At 38.9% G+C, this 26,734-nt stretch overlaps 1 protein-coding gene across 2 annotated transcripts in view; it reads left to right on the forward strand.

Annotated features, from left to right (window-relative positions):
• FREM2 (FRAS1 related extracellular matrix 2) overlaps window positions 1–26,734 on the forward strand; it is a 168,450-nt gene that overhangs the window by 116,317 nt on the left and 25,399 nt on the right. For both annotated transcript variants that reach the window (XR_007154629.1, XM_047869874.1), the window contains exons 7-13: window positions 14,510–14,659; window positions 16,644–16,853; window positions 18,428–18,625; window positions 19,417–19,581; window positions 20,377–20,559; window positions 23,837–23,967; window positions 25,503–25,661. Coding sequence is in view for 1 of the 2 variants with exons in the window: in XM_047869874.1 (XP_047725830.1) it covers window positions 14,510–14,659; window positions 16,644–16,853; window positions 18,428–18,625; window positions 19,417–19,581; window positions 20,377–20,559; window positions 23,837–23,967; window positions 25,503–25,661 (1,196 nt within the window). In the remaining variant the exon portion in view is untranslated. The remainder of the gene's footprint in view (window positions 1–14,509; window positions 14,660–16,643; window positions 16,854–18,427; window positions 18,626–19,416; window positions 19,582–20,376; window positions 20,560–23,836; window positions 23,968–25,502; window positions 25,662–26,734) is intronic.

Raw genomic sequence — 26,734 nt, forward strand, 5'->3', positions numbered from 1 at the left:
AAGATAACGGATAGTCTTTCAAGTTACTATTCAAGGGAAGGGAAGAGAGGAAAAACTTGCAGGTCAAATAGTGGTGCTTGTGGCTGTGAACTAAGGTGTGATAGCATTGAGGGAAAGATTATTTATGATCATTTGAGTTGGGAAGAAAGAGCGAGGAGATAGATATCATCTGTACCATAAATCATTAGCAAAATCTGGTAGCACAGTTCAAGCAATTAGAACTGCTTTATTCATGGAGGCAGGATATGCTTGGGAAGCCATACTGCCTGGTGTCTAATCCTGGCTCTTATATCTTATAAGATATATCACCTTTCAGTACCAATTTCTTCACATTAACACCTATTTTCTAGGCCTGTTATGAAGAATAAATAAGTTAGTATATGTAAAGTACTTAGAACACCAGTGTGTTCAGCTGCCATTATTGTTACTGTCATGACGGCTTTTACTGTCTGTTTCAACTACTGGACCAGAAACTGCTTGAAGACAAGGGCTGTGTCTCCATCAGTATGTCCAGCATGGAGCACAGTGCTCAGCCATAAGAGGTGTTCAATAAATATGTAATAAATGAAAGGATAAATGCCTAGAGACAGCAGGCTGACCAGGGCTACCTTTCTTAATAGTCTTACCATCACTTACTATTTTTTATAAGGTGGAAAAAAGACAAAAAAAGAACAGAGCTCTATTTATTTAAAAAAATACATTTTGTGTGTTTATAAAATGCTACAGCAAGAACAAAATCTGTATATTTTAAGGACAAAATATGAACCTTGTAGTTCACTTAATTTTCTGAGGTCCTTCTCTGATAACCAAAGTTAGTCTCCCACCTAAAGGTCACAAGGAGGCATAGCCATTGCTCTGGACAACTGTCTGCTCCAGTTTATAGTCAGCTGTTATAGACATTCGACAGCTTCTTAGTGACGCTGTATTTATCTGAACACTAATAGCCTTGAATTGGCTTTTAAGTTTCCCCATATAAGCCATTTACTTAGCTGCCCAGTTCCATTACCAACCCCCTCCCTCAGCAACCCTTTAAGCACGTAAATCACACCTTTCAGCCATGACTGTTCCTCAGTCCTAACTCAGGATATATGGAGAGACAGCCTAGGATGTGAGGTGGCTTTATTTTTTAACTATACTTAAAAAAAAAAAGAAGTATAGTTCTTCCTTCTCTATAAATTAAAACAAAACACAAGTTTGAAGGTTTAAACACGGTGCTACCTTAGTAGTCATGTATGTTACTGAAGACGTTTTATCTGAATATAAGAAGTCACATGAAAAATCATCATGTCTACATTTTTATCATCTTGGTTTATGGTTTGTCCTTAGCTTGCAGACGATTTGCAAGACAAAAATGATCTAACTATTTTTCCGTGAGAGGGAGCAACTATTTTCTTCCCAAAAGAGAATTCGGGAAGTAAGCCTGAAAAGGTTGTGTGAACGCTAAATGAGAAGAATAGCCACCAGCTAGCGTCATATTGACAAGAAACACAGCAGTCCCCAAGAGGGACCAAGACAATGTGCATAGGCCCGCGAGCTCAGTGATGTGACTGCTCACAGGCCCAATTGGGCTGCAGACCAGAAATCCAGGCACCAGCGAGGCTGACTTCCCCGGTGTCCGGCCTTCGGAAGTGCCTGAACGGAGACCAGCACCATGGCTTGTGGAAGGGGTCGGTGTGTGTCTTCCTCACCAAGATACAGAGGGATGGAAAACTCTTAGGACGTCTTTTCCTGCAGTACACTAGGAGCAATGGGGCAAAGGCAGAGTTGCTTCTGGGTAACACTCACAAGGAGAGACAAGGAAGAAGGCTTCTTAGAATAAAGGAGCACATTCCCCTCGGCTTCAAATGGAGTAGTTGTAGCTATTTATTCTGGAGGCCCTTCCTTTGCCGCCTGCAGGCACGTTCCAAGTGTCCATTGTGGAGCCTGTCTGTGGTCGAGATTATTTATTTCTCAAGTGTCAACCACATGCTTTTATTCCTGAGACCTCACACAGACTGTGTTCGACACTCTGTTGGTCATAATCTTTCTTCCTTCAGCTGTTGGGATTCCCACATAAATCACCCTGCATGTCAGAGTCTCCACCGATTCTGAAATCTCACTTACAAAGTTCACGTCAGTCAGTAGGAACGAAAATGTACATGGATGCCTATCGGTGGTTTTTGGAGCAGTAACAATTTTTAAGTTGTGGGCAGTTTAAGCATAAAATGATATTTCATTTTGTTTCCCCCTTCCTATGATGATTTTTTTATGAAGAAAGTTATCTTTACAACTAAGGAATACTGATCTATAATAGCCTAGCTTTCTCTTACATGGAATGTTGTGTTCCTTTCTTGTCACTCAAGAAGATTCTCATTACACGCCTTTAAAGAAAATATTCTAACAATGTTCACCTTTCTTAACTATTTTCAGAGAAAGAAGAAAAATGATTCCAGACATTCTAATGTGACTTGCAGGGGCAGACACTCAATAAATATGGCAATTATAATATTACTGTGACATTAACTATAATATTAATCAGTGTATCCTCACTTACAAGATGAGCTTTGGAGCCAAAATGATTACTTTTGATTAGGAACCCTAGAAGCAGTGATGAGTCTTAGCTTAGGTCTCCACACATTTTTCGATGACCCCTCACATGCCGGGCTCCATGCTTCCCGTTGGAGTTTACAGATGAACAATACATGATTTCTGCCTTTGGAAAGATCCAATGGGGGAGATGAATTGACTGGATGAGTCATTTGAACACAACATGAAATGTGCAGTATGAGAAAAATCAGAGGCAGCTTGACAGCTGTCAACCGACGTAGGTTACACAGAAGAAAAGAAAGATAACTTTGCAGGGCGTTGGGACTCCTAGATAATGGTTTCTTTGAAGGTGAAATAACTGACCAGTTCCCTAGAGAGCATACTCATCCACAACACTGAAATACCACAGCAAGTTGGTGAAGAGGCCAGAACCTCTTAAGAGTAAAAAATGTTTTAAGGATTTTAACAAGGAGAGGACAGACTTTTTGTTCTCTGATAAATATTTTTTCTTTAATAATATTGTGTGGTTGTGTTTAAAGGAGGTACATTATGCAGATTAATCCTTGTTCAGTATTCGTATTTTTATTAGAAAATTATTACATGAGTACTAAAAAGAAGGACATCAACTAAATGGTGAGAGTCTGGTCATCTCCCTCACCAAACCCACACCTCTTTCTTGAGGTCACTTAAGTGTGATGTGTGGATTTTTTATATGCACACTTACATGCACGCATTTTATCTTCACTTTGATTAGAAGTAATTATTGCTATACCGAGTGGCAGGTAGCACAGATTCTAGAGGCAGATGGTGTGATTTCCTTTCCACTTATTGACTGCTGATCTTAAAAGTCTGGACTTCAGCTTCCTCAGTGGAGATGATAATAGTACTTACCTCAGAGGGGTAGTTAAGAGGATTAAATGAAATATGTATATGCATATATATATATATATGCACTTAGAATACTCGGACACATTGAAAATAATATATATTTGTTAATACTACATGATCATATTATACATATTATCTCATGATATACTTATTTTACCTAGCAATATATCACAAAAACCTTTTTCTGCCAGCCCATATACACCTGCTCATTCTTTTTAGTGGCTACGTAGTATTCCTCAGTGTGGCTATAACATACTTAACAACCCCTGATTGATGAACATGTAGGTCGTTGGCAGATCTTTTTCTATCACACATATGCTGTAATTAAATATCCTTTTTCACATACGTAATCTATCATTTCGTTGTCTAGTATTTACGATTACATTGGTTTTAGATGTCACAATATACATATGATTAGAAAGTATCTGTATTATGTAATGGAAATAATGATTAGTGTTTGTCAAGAGCCTCTGATAACCCTAGCACTCATAACTTTAGGTTTAATTAAATATATCATCTCTGTGAAAATCTAGAGGATGCTCTCATCTGGCTTCTTCACCACAAATAACCGGGAATTTTCATCTGCCCTAAAGGAAGGATCAGACGTGAATAGGAGCACGCTGATATATAGTTTTTGAAGAAATGTAGCATCCAAGAGTGTCGAGAAGGATAGCGAATGAAAGTAGGGAGAATAATAGAACAATCGGTTGGCAAAGGCATTGTGAATGGCGTGAATACCCTTCACAATTAAAAGCTGGCCTGTTGACCAAGCCAGAAAGCCCTACTCATCCACTTCCTACTGCCTGCCACATTTGACTGATCACAGAGCATGGCCACTCTGTTTTTGAAGCCCTTCTTGAATCTGAATTCTCCATTTCCCCACTTTCAGACCTCACTAACTCTTCCCTCCATTGTAGTTTCTTAACTGTTCTCCAGCCTCTACCATCTCCCTGCTGCCCTCAATCCACTGGGGTCCCTTTTGCAAATCATGTTCTGACTGTGTTGCTTCCGCTTGCAAATGATCAGGGGCTGCCCGTTTTCCATAGTTCTTGGCCTGTTATGCAAGAATGCGGCACAGCCACCACCGGCTCTGACCTCAGCCTTGGCCCTCATCATTTGCCCTCTCGGGAACTCCATATACTTGAGCCACACCTCTGTTTAACCCACCACACATGCTCAGGTCTTTCCTCCTCCTCATCCTTCTGAGATGTCCTTCCTTTTCGCTGCTGTCAACACCTGCTCAGCCCACACGCTCACCTTTGTCTTCTCGGGGGTGCTGTCCTGCTGCCTCCAGCACACCTTCGAGAACCTCTGAACCACAGCTCCTGTCTTCTGGTACAGTTGCTGCACCCCTCACCACCCCCGCAATGCCACCCACCATCCTCCTGACTGAGTTTATCAGACTGGAATATGCATGCAGTTCACCTAGGACAGTTTAAACTTTTTGAGATTTTGATTTTGTCAATTTAAGGTGAGACCCCCAGAATTTACATTTAAACTGCACCCCCCCCCCCGCCTCCACCTAGGGTCTTGCAATACAGATTTGTGACCACCTGTAGGAAACATTGCCACGCATAAAGAGGAGTGTTTAGGACATTGTAAATTGCAACCCCTTGAGTTGAGAAATCAATTAGTGGGTCATGACCAGTTTTCCTTCCCCTTTCTGTTTATGCAATATATCATTTAGAATAGAAACAAAAATATGGGGCGCCTGGGTGGCGCAGTCGGTTAAGCGTCCGACTTCAGCCAGGTCACGATCTCGCGGTCCGGGAGTTCGAGCCCCGCGTCGGGCTCTGGGCTGATGGCTCGGAGCCTGGACCCTGTTTCCGATTCTGTGTCTCCCTCGCTCTCTGCCCCTCCCCCGTTCATGCTCTCTCTCTGTCCCAAAAGTAAATAAACGTTGGAAAAAAAAATTAAAAAAAAAAAAAGAAACAAAAATAAAAAGTTACCCAAAAAAACCACTCTCCTAGAAGGCAGGATGCTCAACAATATTTGTTAAGTAAAAGGCATTCAGGAAGACTTTTTCAAATGCTACTAGATGGTGGAAAACTCAGATGACCATAACACTTAAATTTTATTTTAAACTTATATAGACCCTGGAAAAGACAAAATCAGAGTTTTGGAGTGAAACTAGATTGTCAGTAAAATCTCTGATAACATTATCATTTTAGAAAAAGGCTCACCATGTATTCTCAGCTGAAATCTTGGGAAGATTCAGTCCTTAAATTATCAACATTCTAGACATGTACTGACTTTTCTTTATTCTCTCTGAGAAAATTATAGTTGGCAAGAAAAAGAAATGTCAAAACATGCCTTTAAACTGATACATACTCCTAAGCTTTCCCCTTAAATACACATTTGAACTTTATTTTTCAACAAGAATTTTGAAATGCTTTTTAAAGACTAGATATGAGGTCATTCTTAAGAATTTATGTTTATATATTGAAAGTATTTCTTGAAAGAAAAGTACAGAAAGGCCCAGTCAAAATTATTTAAAACTAATTTTTTGAAAATGTTATTTATAGGAGAAAGTTCATCAGGTTTTTTCTCCTCCTTGTTTTTCTTATTTACAAAATAATGGATGCAACTTGAAAAAAATAAAAGGTGTACTATAAATTAATGTATGTAAGAAATGTATAGCAGGGGCGCCTGGGTGGCTCAATCCGTTAAGCATCTGACTTCTGCTCAGGTCATGATCTCGTGATCCGTGGATTTGAGCCCCACGTCGGGCTCTATGCTGACAGCTCAGAGACTGGAGCCTGCTTCGGATTCTGTGTCTCCGTCTTTCTCTGCTCCTCATCCATTCATACTCTATCTCTCTCTGTCTCTCAAAAATAAATAAACGTTAAAAAAAAGAACAAAGAAACGTATAGCAAAGGACATCAGATTTCCTCATAATCCCATCCTTAGGAAATAACCAGTTAGCAGCTTGACGTATATTCTTTCTTGTTTTTCTGTGCATTAACAATACACACATACATTTTAATAAGATGAATCGTGTTACGCGTACCATTCTATATCTACCATGGAAGACTTTTTATTACAGAAATGTAAAAAATAATACAGCATAACATGCACTCTGTCTAAAACTAATGGCTACCGTTTTTCATAGTTGCTTCAGATCTTTTAAAGGAATCAAACACTTTTCATAAAATGGAAGACCCCTCTGGTCTTCAACTACCATTGCCTCCCAAAGCAGCAACGATCATGAATTGGGTTTGCATATCTTACAACTTTGTTGTTGTTGTTTTGTTGTTGTTGTTTTAATTAGCACAGTCTTTTCAAGATCTGCTATTTTGATGCATTTAGATGAGGTTTGGGCTTCTTGGTTTTTGTTTAGTTTTGTTTTGTTTTAGTATGGTTGATATACAATGTTACCTTAGTTTCAGGTATACAACTTAGCCATTCCATTTACATGAGTTTTAATTATCCATTCCTTTACTCAGGGACATTTGGGTTTTCCCCTTGGTTTTTAAGTATGAATAATGTTGCATTAAACATACTTGCAAATGTTTCTGTGTATCCATGTGCAGAATTTTTGTAGGATATTTACCAAACGGTAGAATTGATGGCTCATGCTGGATGCACAATTTCCATTTTACGAGATGTTGCGAAATCTCTCTAAAGTGATTGAATCTGTTTGTACTCCCACCAGCGTATCTGACAATGTCTGTTTTCTCATCCTGTTGAACTGTTTAGGTTTTGCTAACCTTACGAGTATTAAATAATGTCCCATTTTAAGGTTACTTGCATTATGACAACGGAAGTTTCCTCTTCTGAGACTTAAATGTTTATATAACTTTATAATATATATGTGTGTGTGTGTATATATAAAAAGTCTAATATACACACACACATATATGTATATATGTTTATATATAATCCAGTATTTCCATTTGCTATTAGAATTTTTGTTATAGATTTATGGGAGTTTTAATTTATTTTGGATACCGATCTTTTGTTTTGGGGAGCAGGGATACATACATACATTAGGCAAAGATTACATTGTGATTTTTTTTCAGTATTTCTACAAATTTTTCTGACTCATCTATCATTTTCTGAGTTGTGCAATTAAAGAACCCTCTATAATTGTAGATTAGTCAATGTTTTCCTGTAATCCCGTCAATATTTGCTTTATGTATTTCAATACAAATTTGAAATTATTATATAAACTTGGTGAACTGTCTTTTCATATACAGAGTTCCTCTTTTATTAATGATTTTGCTTTAAATCATATTTGGACTTTAGTTAATATTGCTATAGAAGAATGTAACGTATGATTATTATTCACGCCTGTAATTAATAGGATTTACCAACGTATTTTGTTGGTTCTTGCTTGTAAGGTTCTTCCCTTTGAATTTATTTATTTTCTTGTGTGCTTTTAGCAATGTCTCAACATGCATCTATAAAGGAGTAAAACCTCTTCATCTTGGTTGCCTAAGAAATACCTATATTTTGCCCTCACTTTTGAAATATGTTTTCGCTCGGTTTCTATGACTCAAATGTTGATTTACAGCCTGTCTCCAGACTTCAGAGACGAGCAGAACCGTTCACTTTGGCCCCACTCACCACTGTGATGTTCTGTTACCTTTTTAGTTCACAGAGATGTTTATCTTGTTTGAGCACAGCTCTCCTTTTCCTTATCAAGTATGCTAACAATAAAGGGGAAAATCTTCAAAGCTACCAAAAAGAAATGGCATATTACCTTTCATTTTTAATCTATCATTACTGCTAGATTAGAGAATATAAGATACAAAATCACAAAGCTGCCTTTAAGCAGATGTAAATGTCTCCACTAGCTTTTTTACCTAAAAGAAAAAATTTTTTAAGAAAGAACGTAAAATCACCTTCATAGCCTAGTATTTCATTTTACAAATGAACTACTACACCTTCATAGCCTAGTATTTCATTTTACAAATGAACTATATAAATGTAAATAAATTACATTTATTTAATCAGTCCACTTCTGATAGATTTGAGAATTGTTTCCAATTGCACCCTGATACAAATGGAGTACAATAAACATTCTTGCATAGGAATCTCTACACGCTTACGTTAGTATTTCTATATGATAAACTCCATATAGTGAATTGCTTGGTAAAAATCTTATCCCTCAAAATCTTATGAAAACCTTTTTTTTTTTATTCCAGTATACTTACTATAGGGTATTATATTAGTTTCAGGGGTACAATATAGTGATCCAACACCTCCATACATCATTCGGTGCTTGAAAACCTTTTGTATTATGACTCCTGTCTTCCTTAGTTAAGTTAGTTCAGAGCTTAGGCTTTGTCTAGGCATCCACCATTTCCTTCTTGTGGGACTTTGGACAAGTCTCTTAATCTCCTTAATCCTTAGTTTCCTTACCTGTGAAAACAAGACAAGTACGGCACATACCACATAGGGTGATTATGAGGATGAAGATATTGAATTCAAACCAATTAGTGGGATATTCAACAAATAGTCATTATTTGTTAAAGACACTGAAAAGAGCTAAAACAAGATGCAGATGGCTGGCAACTGTAAGGGTTTTTAAAAACACTGGTGCAATATGGGAAGGGGTCAGTCAGGGAGTAAATGGGAATTCTCTTTACCTTCTCTGTGTGTTCATTGTGACTCAGTTTCCTTTCCCCTTGGACTTCCTCCAGATCTAAAAGGTGGCCCTAGCCAAGTCATTTTACTGCAAAGACCACCACTTGCTCCTTCTTCAGAGGCTTTTTAAACCTCCCACTCACCTGGTGCTAGAAATGTCGTCTTCTCACTGACCCACCACAAAGATGTATTGATTCATTTGGTCTGAAAACCAATAATCCAATTTTACTGATGTTCATTCACTCTATACAAATGTTGGTTGAGCACCTACTGCCAAGCATTGATAACATTAAGTGTTGGAGAAATGCCAGTGAATAAAGGAGGCTTAATTCTTCCCCATGGAGAACTCAGAGACAGACGTCAACTGTGGAGAGAGTGGGGGATTTGATGGTGAAGACAGGATGCTTCCCAGCACAAGTAACTTCCAAGCAGAAGCCTGAAAGGAGCAGAGGTTATCCCCATGAGGAGGGAGAAAAGAATGTGCAAAACTATGAGGGTAGCATAGCAAAGAGTAGTGACTAGTGACAGATTTTCTGTAGCTGGCTTACCATGCTGAAATCTGCTCTGAGGGATGACCTTTTTGGTTAAGAGCCTGGTTAAGTGGCCGTTGAGGAAATTAAAATGGCAGCTGGGCTGGCGGAATCTGGGGAAGTGGCACATGAGACCAAGAGAACCCACGAGCAGGCAGTGGAGGTGACTCTGCTGACTGTTCAGAAGCTTGCCTTGAGGTGCACGGGGTTGAGTGCAGGTTGAGGCAGCCAGTTGTCAGGGTCCAGAACTCAGAAGAGAGAGACCCGAGTTGGAAACAATTTGGGGAGGCTTCTTTGTATTGTTTTCAGCACTCAACCAAAAGACAGCATGAAAGCATTTGTTTTGCTCAGTTCTGAGCAAACATGTTGGTTAGAACTACAAAGCTCACTTGACATGGGTCCATGTACACGTGAGTAAATAAGGTTTGGCCCCAGATAGCAATTACTACTGGCACCTATTTCTTTCATCTCGTGAGACACAATGTAATTGTAAACATCAATCTAGATACCACAGACTTAGCAAAAAAAAAAAAAAAAAAAAAAGTTTACTTTTTCCCTGTGGGGAAGAACCTGAGTTATTTTCCCTTTGTCTCTGTTGGCTGGCTTGCCAGGCCTCCTCATCAACTACTTTTGTAAGAAACAGACATGATCCTATCTGTGCTGTTCGTGACAAAAGTATCCTCAACCTTGAAAAGCGTGTTAATTTTTTTAAGATAAATTTTTTACGAGCATGTTATTGTTCGGTGAGCTAAAATAGACTCTCCTGTGATCTTCAATACCTTCATCTGTGCTCTTTTACTTAAAAACGTAACACCACAAAGGATACGGAGAATGGTTTGACTTCCTTTATAAATTTCACACTATTTCACTAGACCAATTTAAAACCTCCCTTGCACTGCTCACACACTCCGCTTACCTTTCACTGGAGAGGGAATAAATATGTATTCTGGAGGGTCACCTGTGGGTGCTGGACTGATAGGGAATAATTGTTTTATATTTTGGGGTGTGGGCTGTGGGATATGTGGCTTTATTTGATTATTCTCTCATTCCACGTAATAATATCAGCCACTCACTGTTTTTTTCCATTAAGACTATGACCTTACTCAGCACAGTGTCTATTTAAGATCTGATTACAGAATAAGTAAGCTTTTTTACAGTACGTGAAGACATAATGTGGGCCTTTACTAAACTAATAGACAAAGATCTGCAGTTAACCTTTTTTTTTTTTAATTAATTAATTTATTTTTAAGAGAAACAGAGACAGTGTGAACAGGGGAGGGGCAGAGAGAGAGAGAGAGAGAGAGAGAATCTCAAGCAGGCTCCACACTGTCAGCACTGAGCCCAATGTGGGGCTTGAACTCATGAAACCATGAGATCATGACCTGAGCCGAAACCAAGAGTTGGATGCTTAATCAACTGAGCCACCCAAGTGCCCCCTTGCAGTTAACTTTTAAGGGAAACCAAGCTCCTAGAAATAAAACATGCAAACAAAACATGCCAAAGATAGGGGAGTTAAAATCTTACTTATAAATGATAGTAATTTTCCAGGACAAGCACTTCTTCTGGATTTTGTGTAGGTATCCTTCAGCTGTTGACAATCTTCATTTGTTGATTCTTTGCATCCTTTTTCTTGCTTATTATCTATGCATTAAAATGTTCCAGGAACATCTTGCCATTTATCTTGAGTGATTATAACTCAACTCACTGCTTGAAGGATTTTTTAACTCCTTTATTAATATATGAGATTCGGTCCAAATGGTAACAGTTATAAACAATATTTAAATTGTGGAAGTTTTTTACAAGGTATTGAGAACTTGAAATAGCAATAACAATTATTCTTTTCAGTTCTCATCCAACTACACTGAAAAGATAGAGAGGTACTAATGTCTAGCCACTCATTTTTATTCATATCCTAAAAAACTAGGCAGTTCGGGGCGCCTGGGTGGCGCAGTCGGTTAAGCGTCCGACTTCAGCCAGGTCACGATCTCGCGGTCCGTGAGTTCGAGCCCCGCGTCGGGCTCTGGGCTGATGGCTCAGAGCCTGGAGCCTGTTTCCGATTCTGTGTCTCCCTCTCTCTCTGCCCCTCCCCCGTTCATGCTCTGTCTCTCTCTGTCCCAAAAATAAATAAACGTTGAAAAAAAAAAAAAAAAAACTAGGCAGTTCACAAGAATTTTTCTCTTATAATAACTATTGAATGTGTTTTAAGCTTATTGTATTAATCACCTTATACTTTAACTGCAATGATTGCAATTGATTAATAGATCCGTTTTCCAATTATCATCAATGAAGCACAGAGAGGGAAAGAAATCACATAAATAAATCTACTGATTTTCACAAAACTAATTTTAAGGAAATAAATACCTTTTCTAATGCCTTCTGTGGGCTACTGTAGTAAAATTGTGAGATTTAAGGTTAAAACCTTTTTCCATTTGCCCAATTTCTTCCTGCTGGAGGGAACACCGTACTGTACGATAAGCAATTGTGATAATATGGTTTGTACCGTTCACATAAATCATATTATTTATTGCTTGTTGCATGGACCAGGACCTCCCATCCCTCGCTCTTCATCTCTGCCACACACACCACACACACATGCCTATAAAACATGTGTCAGACATGTGATTCGTTTTCTAATAGGGTAACTGTTATCATTAATCTTCACTCTGATTGACAAGTTGGATAATTTTCAGAGTGCTACATAGGACTCATTCAGTTTTTCCTTATATGAACTCTGCATTAAACCGTCACATAACAACATATTGTAGACGAAATGAGTCTGAACACACACATGCAGAACAGCAGTTTGCCTCTGATATGTAGCCCATTTTGTGTTTAACAGTCAGACTCCCTCACATGATTTAATCTGTTCCACTTCTAGTCAATATCCACGAGGGAGAGGGGGATGGAAGATGAGAGATGCTGTTATTTAATAGGAACACCCCCCCCTACTGCATTTCACAGCTCTCTCCCTTAACTTGGAAACCTAGTTTGTATGATGGTATGGTTTGCCAGCCATGTGAGACAGAGAGATCACATTGGATATGGATGATCAGACCTCCATAAAACATACATACAAACACAGATGTGCCTGGTTTGGCCATTTGGTCAGAATAAGCATTTTCAGACTGTCTTCACCTTTGGCCCCTACTTAGGTGTGAGAAATGTAAGGAATTTATTGGCTTGTATTTGAGGTCTGCCTTGACTGAGGTTAATAAGATAACACCTGCATGTACACACACACTCACTTGTCCTAACACCATCCAAGTTGTGGAAGGATGAGAAGGAGGTAAAGTATGCCCTGGGCAGATGTATCACCCCCTGAACCAAAATATGCAAACAAAATGTCCAAGGCTGGTTTTGTATTATCCAAAAGTTCAGGGGAACTTGCATAAGTATGCCCCTCCCCCCACATGAAGAAACGAAGAAAAACATTATTTTCTGTTTTTTTAAAAAAAATTTTTTTTTAATGTTTATTTTTGAGACAGAGAGAGACAGAGCATGAATGGGGGAGGGTCAAAGAGAGGGAGGCACAGAATCGGAAACGGGCTCCAGGCTCTGAGCTGTCAGCACAGAGCCTGACGCGGGGCTTGAACTCACGGACCGCGAGATCATGACCTGAACCGAAGTCGGCCGCTCAACCGACTGAGCCACCCAGGCGCCCCTATTTTCTGGTTTTAACAAAGGTAATTTATTTGGGTCAGAGAAATAAAGAATTTATGCTTAAGTTAAAAACACAAAATGGATTTCCTTTGGCTGTAAGCCATGATTGTAGGGTTTTGCTTGATTATTGGGTGTTTAGTAATTCAGTTAGATGCTTGGAAACATGGCGGTCAGCTCTTTAACGGTCTTGTGTTTTAAGGAACACTGATGAGCCCTATGACCTTCTAGACTCAGTCCTTTTGAGACTTATAAAACCAGACACAAATGACTAAAATGTCTCAAATCTTATTATTCTGTGTGTACACTCAATTCATTTATCTTTGTCAAAGTTTGATTCTAAAATAAGCTCACAGTGAGTAAGTATATACCCTATAATTTCTGTACCTTCCTATGACCTATAAATATTTCAAAGTAAGTTTTTTTACAAGTCAGAACACCAATGATCTCTCAGTGTTCTTCATTATTCAGCTATCTCTCGCTGTTCCTCAGACTTGTGTCAGCTGTCTCCCAAGGTAAACTGTTGGTCACAAGCAGAATCACACAGAGAATGATGATTAGATCAATTCATCACCAAAACCAGAGAAAAATACAGAGTCTTCAGAGCATGCGTCTTACCTTAATGACCTAAGTCACATCATTTTCATACATATTTAAGACTAATACCTTGGTATGAGATTATTTTTCTAGTGGAACTTCAGTTGGCTTACGGCACCCCACTCTACCTACAGAGTTACAGGTAACCTATAGTGGTCTTCCTGAAGTCTTCAGGGTGGGTAATCATATATATTTAGTCCAATTATGCCAGTACGTGCTAACTCTGCAGTGGTCATGATAGACCCAGTTACACCAGATTATGACCAAATGTAATGGACCAGAAAATGTCATAATGCAACTAGTCTCCGGGCTGAAGGCTTGGGAAAAGATGATACACTGAGCCGTCTAACCAAACTTACAACAATTCAGCTCATGTGTTTTGTTTCATTTGGGGGTTATTTTACTAGCTAACCTTCCAGGAAATACATTTAGAAGCCATTTATAATCCCACATATGGGGGACAAAGTAATTCGAGCCTCAAGATGAGAACGTTCCATTAGGCACTTAACCATAATTTTTTTTTTCTTTTTCAACAAAGGCTTTTCGCCCTGAAAACTATATAAATCAACAGATTAAAGAGATGTTCTCTTACTGAAAGGAGAAAATCTGATCTAAGGGAGTCAGTTCAATAAAGCTTTCTCTTGTCTGGAATTCTGTCGGTAAGGATTGATACGGAAAAAATACAAATAATCCAAAGGGCACTGCCTCATTCTTAACAGAACCCGTCTTCTATTTCGGCGATGTCGAGTACTCCGTGGACGAGAGCGCCGGCTACGTGGAAGTGCGGGTGTGGAGGACGGGCACAGACCTGTCCAAGCCTTCCAGTGTCACCGTGAGGTCTCGGAAAACAGATCCCCCCTCTGCTGATGGTGAGCAGTTTCCTATGGCAGCTCTTTCGATTGCTCTACAGTATTCAACTCACCGTGAAGCAAAAGACTTTAAAGCTAAAATACTGCATTCCTACTAAAGCAGTCTGGATAAATGGAACTTTTTCTGAAATTATTATTATATAGGAGATAAGTCTAGGCTCTCTTTATTATTGTGAGAAAATACATTTAAAAGCCACAAATCAGGGGTGCCTGGGTGGCTCAGTCCATTAAGCATCCGACTTCAGCTCAGGTCATGACCTCACGGTTCGTGGGTTCGAGCCCCGCGTCAGGCTCTGTGCTGATGGCTCAGAACCTGGATCCTGCTTCAGATTCTGTGTCTCTGTCTCTCTCTGCCTCTCTCTTGCTCACACTCTGTCTCTCTCTCTCTCTCTCTCTCTCTCTCAAAAAATAAGTAAACATTTAAAAAAATATTTTAAAGCCACAAATCAGAGGCTTCGTTACAAACACAGAACTCAAAGACTCTAAATTCTAATGCCTTCTTTGCATGAATTGGTTCTCTAATTCATTAGATTCTAATTCATTAGATTTACACTTTGCAAATCTAACATCATTGCATATTACAGCATCAGTGTGCACAAGAATGATCTTTCCAGCCACTCTCACAGAAATCTAATGAAGGGTAAGTATCTTGAAGATGTGCATCTCCGACCTGGTTCCCTCCTCCTTTTAACCAGATGTCCCCATAAATACTTCAGATCCGAAAGGCTTTTCCATGCTTCAGTATATAAGCTACCCTACCTGGTCCATGCTTACTTTTATTCTGGAATGTACATCTCCAAAGAGTTGATCATAAAGTTTAGGGTAAGCATAGGATTAGGAATGTCCTTTGTTTCTTCTTCTAAGTTGCCAACAATACACACTCTGTCTTTCTCGTGTGCACACACACACGTACATCACGCACGCATCACACACTCATCCCACAAAGCAAGCAGGGACCATATCATTTTAAAAGTCACACTGAAGTTTTAACCTTTTTAATGTAGTGGAAACAGCATAATACTTTGCATGTAGTCAGTGTCCAGGAAGTATTTGATTCCCTGAATTCATCATTTTTTAAGAAAAAATTCAAATCGGAGAAAGATGAAAATTAAAGATGAAGCAGAGGAAAAGAAAAATACTGGAAGAACCACAAGGACATTTGGATGGAGATTTCAAAAAAATGAATTAAGGGCATATACACTCACAGTTGCATATTCAGAGGTAGAGAGAATATAAAATGAGGGTTAGGAGAACAGAAGGTATGAAAACAAAGAAGCAATTAATATGGAAACCTTGTCACCCACTCTCAGCCTTTATGAATTCCCTAAAGATTGACGGACAGTTTTGTTTGTAACTATTTTAGACATAAATTGAGGTGTTGACACTAGGTTTGCACCCCATGGTCTGAAAAATAATAAGCCAAAGACCAGATATGTCTTTGAGAATAAAAGCTGGCTGCTCTCTTTTCCTGGGGCGAGTGTGGGTAGAGTGAGAGGGACAAAAGCTTACATCTGAAATGTTGCTTTAACCAACAGACAAACACACACCTAAGTAGGATATTTTCTTGTAGCTTTGGAAAATAAATATAGATATTTAGCTGATGTTAACAAACTTTGAATGTATGTATTTCGTAGGTAATTTTACGATAATCATATATATGATTGATGTGCTGATTAACTCAGACCTGAATTTTATTAGCTCTATTCGAGAATTCTAAAATAAAAACAGAAGAATTATGTAACCAACGCTAAAATAGCTCATTAGACATAAAGAAAATAAAGTTCAGAACCTGGTCTTTGTTCTGCTAGCTCAAAAACCTATATGATACTAACCTTTTGCATTTCATTAAATGTACGTTTTGCAATGTAATACTGGTCTATATATTTTTTTAAAGAATCACAAATAGGTCTACATAATTTGCATCTCATAATCTTGTTTATTTTAGTCAGTCCCTGACTGAATCATTCTTTTGTTACTCGTCTAGCTGGAACCGACTATGTGGGAATCAGCCGTAATTTAGATTTTGCACCTGGAGTCAACATGCAGACTGTTCGTGTTACCATCCTGGACGATCTCGGGCAACCAGTGCTGGAGGGAATTGAGAAATTTGAACTGGTGCTTCGCATGCCAATGAACGCTGCCCTTGGCGAGCCCAGCAAAGCCACAGTGTCCATAAATGATTCTGTCTCAGATTGTGAGTGTTTATTAATTGACAATGATGAGTAAAATGATAGGCTAGAGTTTATATACTTGTTAAGTAAAATGATGAACTGGGGTTCGCATACCTGTAGAAGTCTGCTAGGGCGGCCATAAGAAAGTACTATAGACTCCACAATTTCTTGTCTCACAGTTCTGGAGGCTAGAAATCCAAAATCAAGATGTCGGCAAGGTTAGTTTGTTCCGAGGGCTGTGTGGGAAGGATCTGTTCCATGCCTCTTCTTTGGCTTATAGATACCCATCTTGTCCTTATGTGCCTTTACATTATCTTCTATGTATGTCACTGTGTCTAAATTTCCCCTGCTTATAAAGACACCAATTCTAGTCAATTAGAATCCATTCTCACGACCTAATTTTTACTTGATTACCTCTGTAAAGACCATATCCTCAAAGAAAGTCACATTTTCAGATTGTGTGGGTTATAGGACTTCAACCTATGAATTTGGAGGGGATGCAATTCGACCCATAACAGTACCCTATCTGACCATGTCTTCCTTTCTCCTTCTGACCATTTTGTTAAAATTAGGTAGTCTCAGAAGAAAACTTTTAGTCTTCTTTCCAAATTTAAAAAAACGAAGTGAGATTGTCATCAGTATCTTGATGGAACCACATGGGGTTGCACAGACCCTTGAATGTAATGGTCTTTTCCCACTTCTCAACACAAGACTTCTATCATCTCTAGACACTTGAAACTTCCCTAATGAGGTGCCAAAACTATAGTTCTAAGTCATGCAGCTGCTGGACACATGGTAAGGCTCTCTGACACATCCTCATGAGGGAGTTTTGAATAAGTTTCAACCATGGTGATCGTGGCGTTGCTTGGAAGAATGTAGCCTATTGTTAATGAGGCCTATGTTTAATTCACCCATCATAGGTATCACTTAAAATATATACATAATATTCAGGATCAAAAACGGTATATATATATATATATATGTATATAATATATATATATATACATATATATGTATATAATATATACATATATTAATACATATATACATATATATTATATACATATATATACACACATATATATATGTATATGTGTATACACATATATATTATATATATATATTATATACATATATACATACACATATATAATACTATATTCATTATCAACTTTTCTCACATAGTCTGGGTAAACTCCGCTTGTAATTATATACACAATATTGAGTGTTATTCACAGATAATTCAGAAATTACCCAGAAATTTCAGTAATTCTGAAAAGCTCATGATTAAGCAACATATATAAATACAGATATCTCAAAGTCTCTGGTTTTATCTATTTTTTTTACCATTTCACTGCATCTCCCTACTCCGTGGAATGGGCAGAGCAGAATTTCACAGATAAGAGAAATCAAAACACTTCATTTATTTAAGTGGTTTGCTTAACGCCAAAACATTGTCAAGTGACTGCGTGGAAACTGGAATTCAGTTCTCACTTCCGTTCCATTATTCTTGCCACTAAGCCAGGTTCTCTGAAATGCCGTTTTCCTCAAGGAGATCTCTGTCCACTTTGATCCTGATGCCCATTTGTTTTTGCAGTGCCTAAGATGCAATTCAAAGAACGGGTGTATATTGGCAACGAAAATGATGGGCAGATAGTCGCAATGATCCACAGGAATGGAGACATTCACTACAGGTCTTCAGTGAGATGCTACACACGCCAGGGGTCTGCACAGGTGATGGCGGACTTTGAGGAACGTCCAAACACTGATGGCTCCATCATCACGTTCCTCCCTGGTAAGGCTGGGCCTGACATTTTTCTGTGGAATTTGAGGAAGCCGAGTTTTTGATGAGAAATATGTACCAGGAAAATACATGTCCCTGACTTCCACAAGCTTATGGCATGGTTTTACGTGCACCATGTGAATAGGGCAGAGTAGGCTGTCACAGATTGAACGAATGTCTTTTTCATGTCATATTAATTTATTAATTAGTTTCCAGTGATGTGCTGTATTGTTTACCCAGGGGCATATCAGCTGTATAGATATGCTGTATAGATATCTCCCACTACTGGGAGATAGGGTTCAAACGATAGAGAGGAGAGGAAACAGATGTCACACGTTTAATGTGAATTCAGAGCCTCAAAATGTTTGATCACTTTGATCCCGTAATTGTACTAGAAACTAGCACTGTGGTCACATTAACTCTGACCGTCTGGTACAAGGCTGCTAAATTTGCTTCCTGATCGTGATGCAAGAAATTCATACCTAAAATTGGTATTTGCTCATTATCCTCGTTTTCTAAGATGAGCGACAGAACTTAAAAACAGACATTCAAGAAATTTCCCATACAAGTAGGAGCTCTCGTTGCATATGTTCAAACATTTAATCATTCATTCAGCAAATATTTATTGGAGGCTTATGACATGCCGGATACTGTTCTTCGCCCTGTCAGTATAGCAGGGAAAAAAGCAACATCCTTGCCCTTACGGTGCTTGTATTCTAGTAGCCCACATGTCCTTTAGGGCCTGGGATGGGATTGGGATGGGATGGGATGTAACTGACGTGCTGTCGTTATCACTGTGCCAGGTGAGACTGAAAAGCCTTGTGTCCTTGAGCTGATGGACGACCAACTCTATGAGGAGGTAGAGGAGCTCCGCCTGGTTCTTGGCACCCCACACAGCAACTCCCCCTTCGGGGCTGCGGTCGGGGAACAAAATGAAACTCTGATAAGGATCCAAGATGATGCTGATAGTAAGACGTTATTTCTTGTGTTCAGCTGTAATTTGGAAATTGAAATCCCTCTACGTTGATAATTTTGGTGGCTCAGTAAATAACCCCCTCTTGCTTTTTGTTAATGTTTATTTACTTATTTTGAGGGAGAGGAAGAAAGTGAGCATGAGCGGGATAGGGGGAGAGAGAGAGGGAGAGAGGGAATCCCAAGCAAGCAGGGTCTACTCTGTCAGCACAGAGCCTGATGCGGGGCTTGATCCCAGGAACCATGAGATCATGACTTGAGCTGAAATCAAGAGTCAGATGGTTAACCGACTGAGCCACTCAGGTACCACCCGCCTCTTTCTGACTAAGGTTTTAAAGCAATTGAGAAATAGGGGAAAAGAGTAAGACGAATGGGAGCCAAATCAACCATTAAAATTGAAAGTTGATGTTGGAGAATATGGTTTATATATAATGCCGAATTTTGAATGTTCATACCTCCCACCTGGTAGAGATAGCCCTGGACCAGCAGTTTCTCCCTCAGCGAGAAAATTTATTATCAGTTTTCTCAGAGACCCACTCCTGTAAGACTTATGGCACATAGAGGCCACCCAGAGTACATGGTCTCTGGGGCTGGTTAATTCCCAAGGAAGGAGCTGGACTTCACACACTCAGTTTCTCTTAACCCACTCACCAATAATTATGGGTGAGGGGACGGAGAGATGCCAGGAGTGTAATACTAATTAAGTTCTTCCCATATGGAAAGAAACATTAGAAATGAAGAAAAAGTATTCCCCTTACATTTTAATTTATCCACATTTCTCACAATTTTAGAGGCCATCATTAAATTTGGAGAAACCAAATTTAGTGTCAGTGAACCCAAAGAACCAGGACAGTCGGTGGTTATAAAAATTCCAGTGATTCGCCAAGGAGATACTTCGAAGGTTTCCATCGTGAGAGTCCACACCAAGGATGGATCAGCCACCTCTGGAGAAGACTATCACCCTGTGTCAGAAGGTACGGGCGTTCCCAGGGCCTGCCTCCAGGTGGGTGGTGCTCACACTATTTATTGGCACTGGTGCCCTTGAGAAAACGAAGAGAAATACCCAACTGAAACAAAAATAGACATACCCCTTTACATTAATCTCTTCCAGAAAAACAAAGGCAGTGGAATTTAGTTCCAGAATTTTCCTTTTTGACTTACAGGGTTTATGTGTGAGGACTTAGGGAAGAAGTTGTGAATAGACCAAATGACTTTATGTTCTAAGTCTACTTTTACTTTTAATAGGTGTTACCTTTATTATGATAATCAGATACTAACTAAGTTCGATCCTAGAATATTCTAGTACGATGAAAATATGCATGGTAGCTGAGATAGTTTTTTAGTTTATAGAACACCAACAATCTAAAACTTCAAGCTACAAAATTTTGTGTTAATGAAGGGCAGAAAAAGGCCGGTGAAATACCAACCAAAGAGACCATGAATTTTCCAGGCCTTAGGATTTCGTAATGGATGCTTTTCATCCACTCCTCTCTGTCTTCAAATTTTTGGACCATTTCACCATTTATTTTTATGAGTAATTAAAACAAATCAGTTCTTCTCTCTCTTTTTATAAGCTATTTGCTGACAGAATAGCTATAAATTGACTTCTTTGTCAAAGGTAAGTTTGTGAATCATGTGGCATTCTAGTTATCCGCATTGTTTCTGGTATCCTACCTGTTGCTACCAACAATCTTTAGTTCTTTTTTTTAATGTTTTTATTTATTCTTGATGTGGGGGGGAAGGGGCAGAGAAAGAGACAGAGGATCCAAGGGAGCACTGCTGTGACAGCAGAGAGCCAGATTCGAGGATCCAACCCATGAGCCATGAGATCATGACCTGAACCGAAGTCGGACACTTAACCGACTGAGCCACCCGGGCGTCCCCAATCTTTAGTTCTTGATCATACGGCATCAGGCATTCACCTTGATCTCCTAACTTGTGAAAAAAAAGAAGGTTGGAAAATGATGGACAATGATTTCTGAGTCAGTAATAAAGTTGATGAAGACAATAGGAAAAAAAAAAAAAGCATCCTCTACCAAAAAGCTTGTTTTCCTTGCATATATGGTAAATGTTTGACTACTGTAAGGCTTCAAAGTTATCCTCAGAATTTTCTCTTTGCAAAGAATAATATATTTATATTTTAAATATATATTATATTATATTATATTATATTATATTTGAAATAAATCACATACAACCCAAAAGGAGAAGAAAAAAACTGGTTAGATACAAAATTATAAAAATCTAAAATAAGTCTTTTTTCTGTAAATAAGCAGATTTTACATAAAGGAAACACGTTCTAAAGATGGAGAATGTGACCTTTAACAGAAAATGTTTTTCAAGGAAACAAAACAAATTTTTTTGCTGAAGCAGAAATAAAACTATACCTCTGTAGTAAACTGACCTATGAAGTCAGAAAAAGGTTAAATATCAGTGAATCAGCTTGTGCCTCTTTTATCCCATTGTAAACATGCTGTTTCTAAAGCTTCCGATTAAAATGTCATCTCTTCTAACCCATATTCTAATTTCTCCCCCTGTGGTCAAAATTGAGGCCAGTCCCTAATGAACAAACAGAAATAACAAACATAGAAGAAAAATTGAAACTTTTTTTGCGCTAAAAATGTCAAAAGTGACAGATAAAGACTAAAGTAATTGAGTCATCGAGGAAACTTACCTATCATCTAGCAAGTGTACGGTGAGAAAACAGTCATTTAAATATTTAAAAGAAATACTTAAGTTTTTAACTTCTTAGAAATTGGGTTTCTGTAGCTCTGGATGTTATAAAACTCGACTGCTTATATAAGGGCTAAAACAAGTGATGAAAAGAGTGAAGCAAGTGACGTAGGAGGGAAAATGACACGTTGGAGGCGTTACTGAACCATAAAGTCCATTCCCTGCTGGGAAAAGCCGGCACCATCATAGCCAGCTGACTTTTGCCAAGCAGGAAAGTGCAAAAGAACTTAAAAAAAAAATCTGTATTTTTCTATGCAATCCCCAGATATTTTTGGTTTCAAAAACTAATCTTATAATGAAATGTCACAGGAGTCAGACCAAACAAATTGATGGGCCAGAGATGATCAGCTCTTTTCATCCTCTGGAACAAGAACCCTAAATTCTCTCAGGGTCTGAGAAACCCAAGACTAATAGACTCAAAGAACACGCTAAGGCTAATGTGGAAGATGGCTATATATAGAAACAGAACTCATTTTAGAGGGATCTGGCTTACTAACTCAATTTTAAAGAAAAAAATCTTTTTCATAATTTATAAAAAAATAGAAGTAGCAGAAGAAACACACATTGGAGACACATTTTCCTCTGCCACACTTTAAAGGATTTGTAATTTAGAGTTCTAATGGTTGAACTTCAGTTACGTCGGAAACAGCATCTGCTGTCTTCTCTAATTGGAATGATATGCATTAAACTTTTTATTTCTCTTCTGAGCCAGTTTCTCAAAAGGTACAGGAAAACCAACAAAGTCATTTATCCAAGTCTCATGATATGGGTAGCTGCTGACTCTTGAGTTCAGTAAAATCAATTAATTTTTAACGTTTTAAGAATTTTGAAATGAATAATTTTTTAAAAGGATTCTCATAACTGGGTTTCATTTTCATGACAATGAAACAAATTTGTTTTTAGTGAGGGCAGGATTGAGGGGAAGAATACCATTCGCATCTCTCAAAAAGAATTTTCTAAGTTTCCAAGATTAACGCCAACAACAGAAAAAAGTCTTCTTAAAATATAATTTGATACAATATTAAAAAGCTCAACAATTTTATATCCACCTTATATTATCCATACATACTTAATGCAAGTGCTGTTCACAGTTCATAATATTTGTAAAATTAGTCACTTAACTTGGATCCTATTGGCTCAGAAATTCTGGAACCAAGAAGTCCGTTTTTCTGGTTACGCCTCAGTATTAGAACTGGTGATCTTCTGTTCCGTTACTCTGTGTTTTTTCAGACTGTGGGCCAACAAACAAATATAGTAGCTTCTGATTAGAATTTTATTTGGATGAAATTGAATAGAATGGAAAACATTGAAGTGCAAGACCTGAAGTAAAAATAAATGATGTTTTCAAACTTGTGATTCCATTTTATTCATACACACACACACACACACACACACACACACACACTGGGCCACAGTGTGAAGTGTTTTTCCTCATTGTGAGTCACTGTCAAAAAAGCTTGACAAAAATTTCACATATTCGTGTGTAAAGGACTTCAATCTGTGATTCTGCATTTGTAGAAATTGAGTTTAAGGAGGGAGAAACGCAGCATCTTGTTAACATTGAAGTAATCTTCGATGGGATCAGAGAAATGAGAGAGGCCTTCACTGTTCACCTAAAACCCGATGAGAACATGATTGCAGAGACTCAGGTAAGAGAATGCGGATACAAATTCAGGGCTTGCACTTTAATCGGGGAAAATGCATATACGCCTCACATGGTATACAGTAGACTAATGGAATTTTGTGCAAGCCTCGTATAAAGGAGATGTGCATAATCCCCTTTTCACCTCAGAAATAAATGTTGCTCCTATTACTCTTCCTTTGAAAAGTCATGTGTAGAGAAACTCAGAGACTACAGTCACTGAGCCCCACGTCTGCCCATTTAGCCTTTCCATTTCAGTCGGCAGCCATTGAATTTGAGATTCATTTCCAGAAAGAGAGCATCATCTCCACATAAAGAGAAGACTGTAAATTCAGTGCTGCAGCTCATTAAAATGTACATTTCAATCCACGTCACAGTTTGCTGTCCCTCAAAATTCCCACCGCTCATCCTAGCTTTAGCAAATTGATGTCCGGAGCCTCAGTGACCAAAATGTTATGGTCCTAATACTGGTTTTCTGTGTTCATTTCACTTAAATTGTGTCACCGACCAATTTTCTTCAAGATACACATAATTTCCACAGAATGTTGACATTTGAACTTTAATCTCTACAACTGAATAATTTTAGGCACAGACCAATGTTTCTAATGTCTATGCTTAAATTTACCGTTTCTTTGATTGTTTGATTTACTATTAGTACAAAATCAAATTGGGCAGATTTCTTCCCTTCAGTATTTGTTATCATTTTATAAGCTTTCCTGCTTGATGGTATTTCTGCTACAGTGCCTGGCTTTTTTTTAAGTCATATTGAAAATTCAAGAAGTATGGGCCGAAAACCTTTCCCACGTATATACTTTTTATAACCCTTGATCACATTAAAAATGATTATTGCTATTTTTATGGAGCATTGCATTAAACTCTTTGGGGTGAAAGGAACGGAGATTCATTCAGGTCACTTCAAGGGACAACAGCTGCTTTTACAAATCCACAGGTGAATATAGATTTGGAAACTGTGATATAGAAGATATCGGAAGGTTCTTCAGGAGCTAAGGCAAATTTATCGGCAGGGTGTCCTGGCATCACGCTCTGCCTGGGCTTCAGGCTGTGCTTCTGGTCTCTGCTCATTTAAAGCCTCGCTTTTCACTGGCATCCGCGTCAGCATGGCCATGCTATCACATGACCCCTAGGATCTGCCTTATTTCAGCCTGTGGCTCAGCTTTTTTCCCACTAGCAACTAATTGGCCCTTTCATGGGTCTTCCGTGTCTCAACCCAAGACAGATTCAGCCGCGATCATCACGATTTGGAGAGGAAAAATAGAACCCAAATACCTCGTGAACCACCGGCCAACCCCGGCTGCCCTGGGCTCATGCACCCTCCCCTGGTGCCAGCAGATATGGCCAAGGTGCCAGAATCACCCAGAACAAACCACATAGGGCCTGTCACTCTGCAGGGGCCCTGCGTGTGACAGTTCTCATCACTGTGACGCCAGGGACGTGCCAAGCATCATGGGTATCATACCGTACAATAGAAGCTCCTAGAGCCAAATATTTTAATAATCAAAGGTAATTATCTTTTCCCTGTAGGTCACCAAAGCCATTGTGTATATAGAAGAAATGAACAGCATGGCAGACGTCACTTTTCCTTCTGTCCCTCAAATTGTGTCGTTACTGATGTATGATGACACTTCCAGAGCTAAAGATAGTGCTGGACCTGTGTCTGGGTATCCTGTCGTCTGTATCACAGTGAGTAGGCAATTGACAAAATTGAGAAAAATTGCAAAATGACTATTTAAAATAATTATAGATGTTAGCCAGTGTAGGATAGGCTTTGCCATGAAGAAATGCCAAGTGGAAAATACCACAAGGCATAAGCTTTGAACTTTGGGGACAGGAAAACATAACGTTAGTCAAATAAAGCTCCCATTTTTCTTCCTTATCCAACAAAGGTTTATTAACTCATGTGTACACAGTGTGTTATCTCCTGTTATCTCAGGGTCTGCCATTGATAGAAAAATAAATAAGGGTTGAACTGTGCACTCAAGAAACTTAAAAATTGGATTTTTAAGGAAGAGAAAAATGGATAGGAATCGTCGCTCTACCAGAGGGTAAGATGTGATCATGACCGTGAAAGCCAGCTAGAGCCCCAGCTCCATGTGTGAGAAGAGGCTTGGGGCACTTGTGTGGAATTTCAGCAGTTTAAGATAAGAGTCAGACAGGGGAAGGCCATTCCAGGAGGAAGTGATTGCAACACGAGCTACATCTACAGAAATAGCGCTAAAAAAATGGCATATTATGATTACTTTTTACTTGCCTCTCCTTGACTTTAAGTTATAAGTTCCTTGCGAGCAAAACTGGAATGCACTTATTTTTATATGTTATTTTTATATGACCACAGCCCAGGTGTAATGATCTACATATAATAGGTACACAATAAATGTTTATTGAATTAACTAAGCAGGTAAGAATTTGGTGCCAAGTTATAGAGGTCTTTCCATGTTATATGAAGGACCATGGACTTCATCGGTTGGGTAGCAGGGGGTTCTCGCGCAGAGGAAAGGCAGGAGAAGAGGGCTGTGTTGGAGTGTCCCCACACAGCAGTGTGTCACTTGCCCGGAAAGACCCCCAGCCTGCTGCGAGGTGGTGCTGGGAATGGGAAGGAAGGTACCGGCTTAAACATTGCAAAAGAAGAATCAACCAAGTTCACTGACCCACCGGAAGTGGGGGACAAGATGAGAGAGAGGAGGGAGGGAGGGAGGGAGAAGAAGAATGATTCGGGATCTTGGAGATTCATGAGGTGATGCAAAGCATAGCAAGTT

The sequence above is a fragment of the Prionailurus viverrinus genome, chromosome A1, assembly GCF_022837055.1.
Source record: "Prionailurus viverrinus isolate Anna chromosome A1, UM_Priviv_1.0, whole genome shotgun sequence".
Taxonomy (NCBI): domain Eukaryota; kingdom Metazoa; phylum Chordata; class Mammalia; order Carnivora; family Felidae; genus Prionailurus; species Prionailurus viverrinus.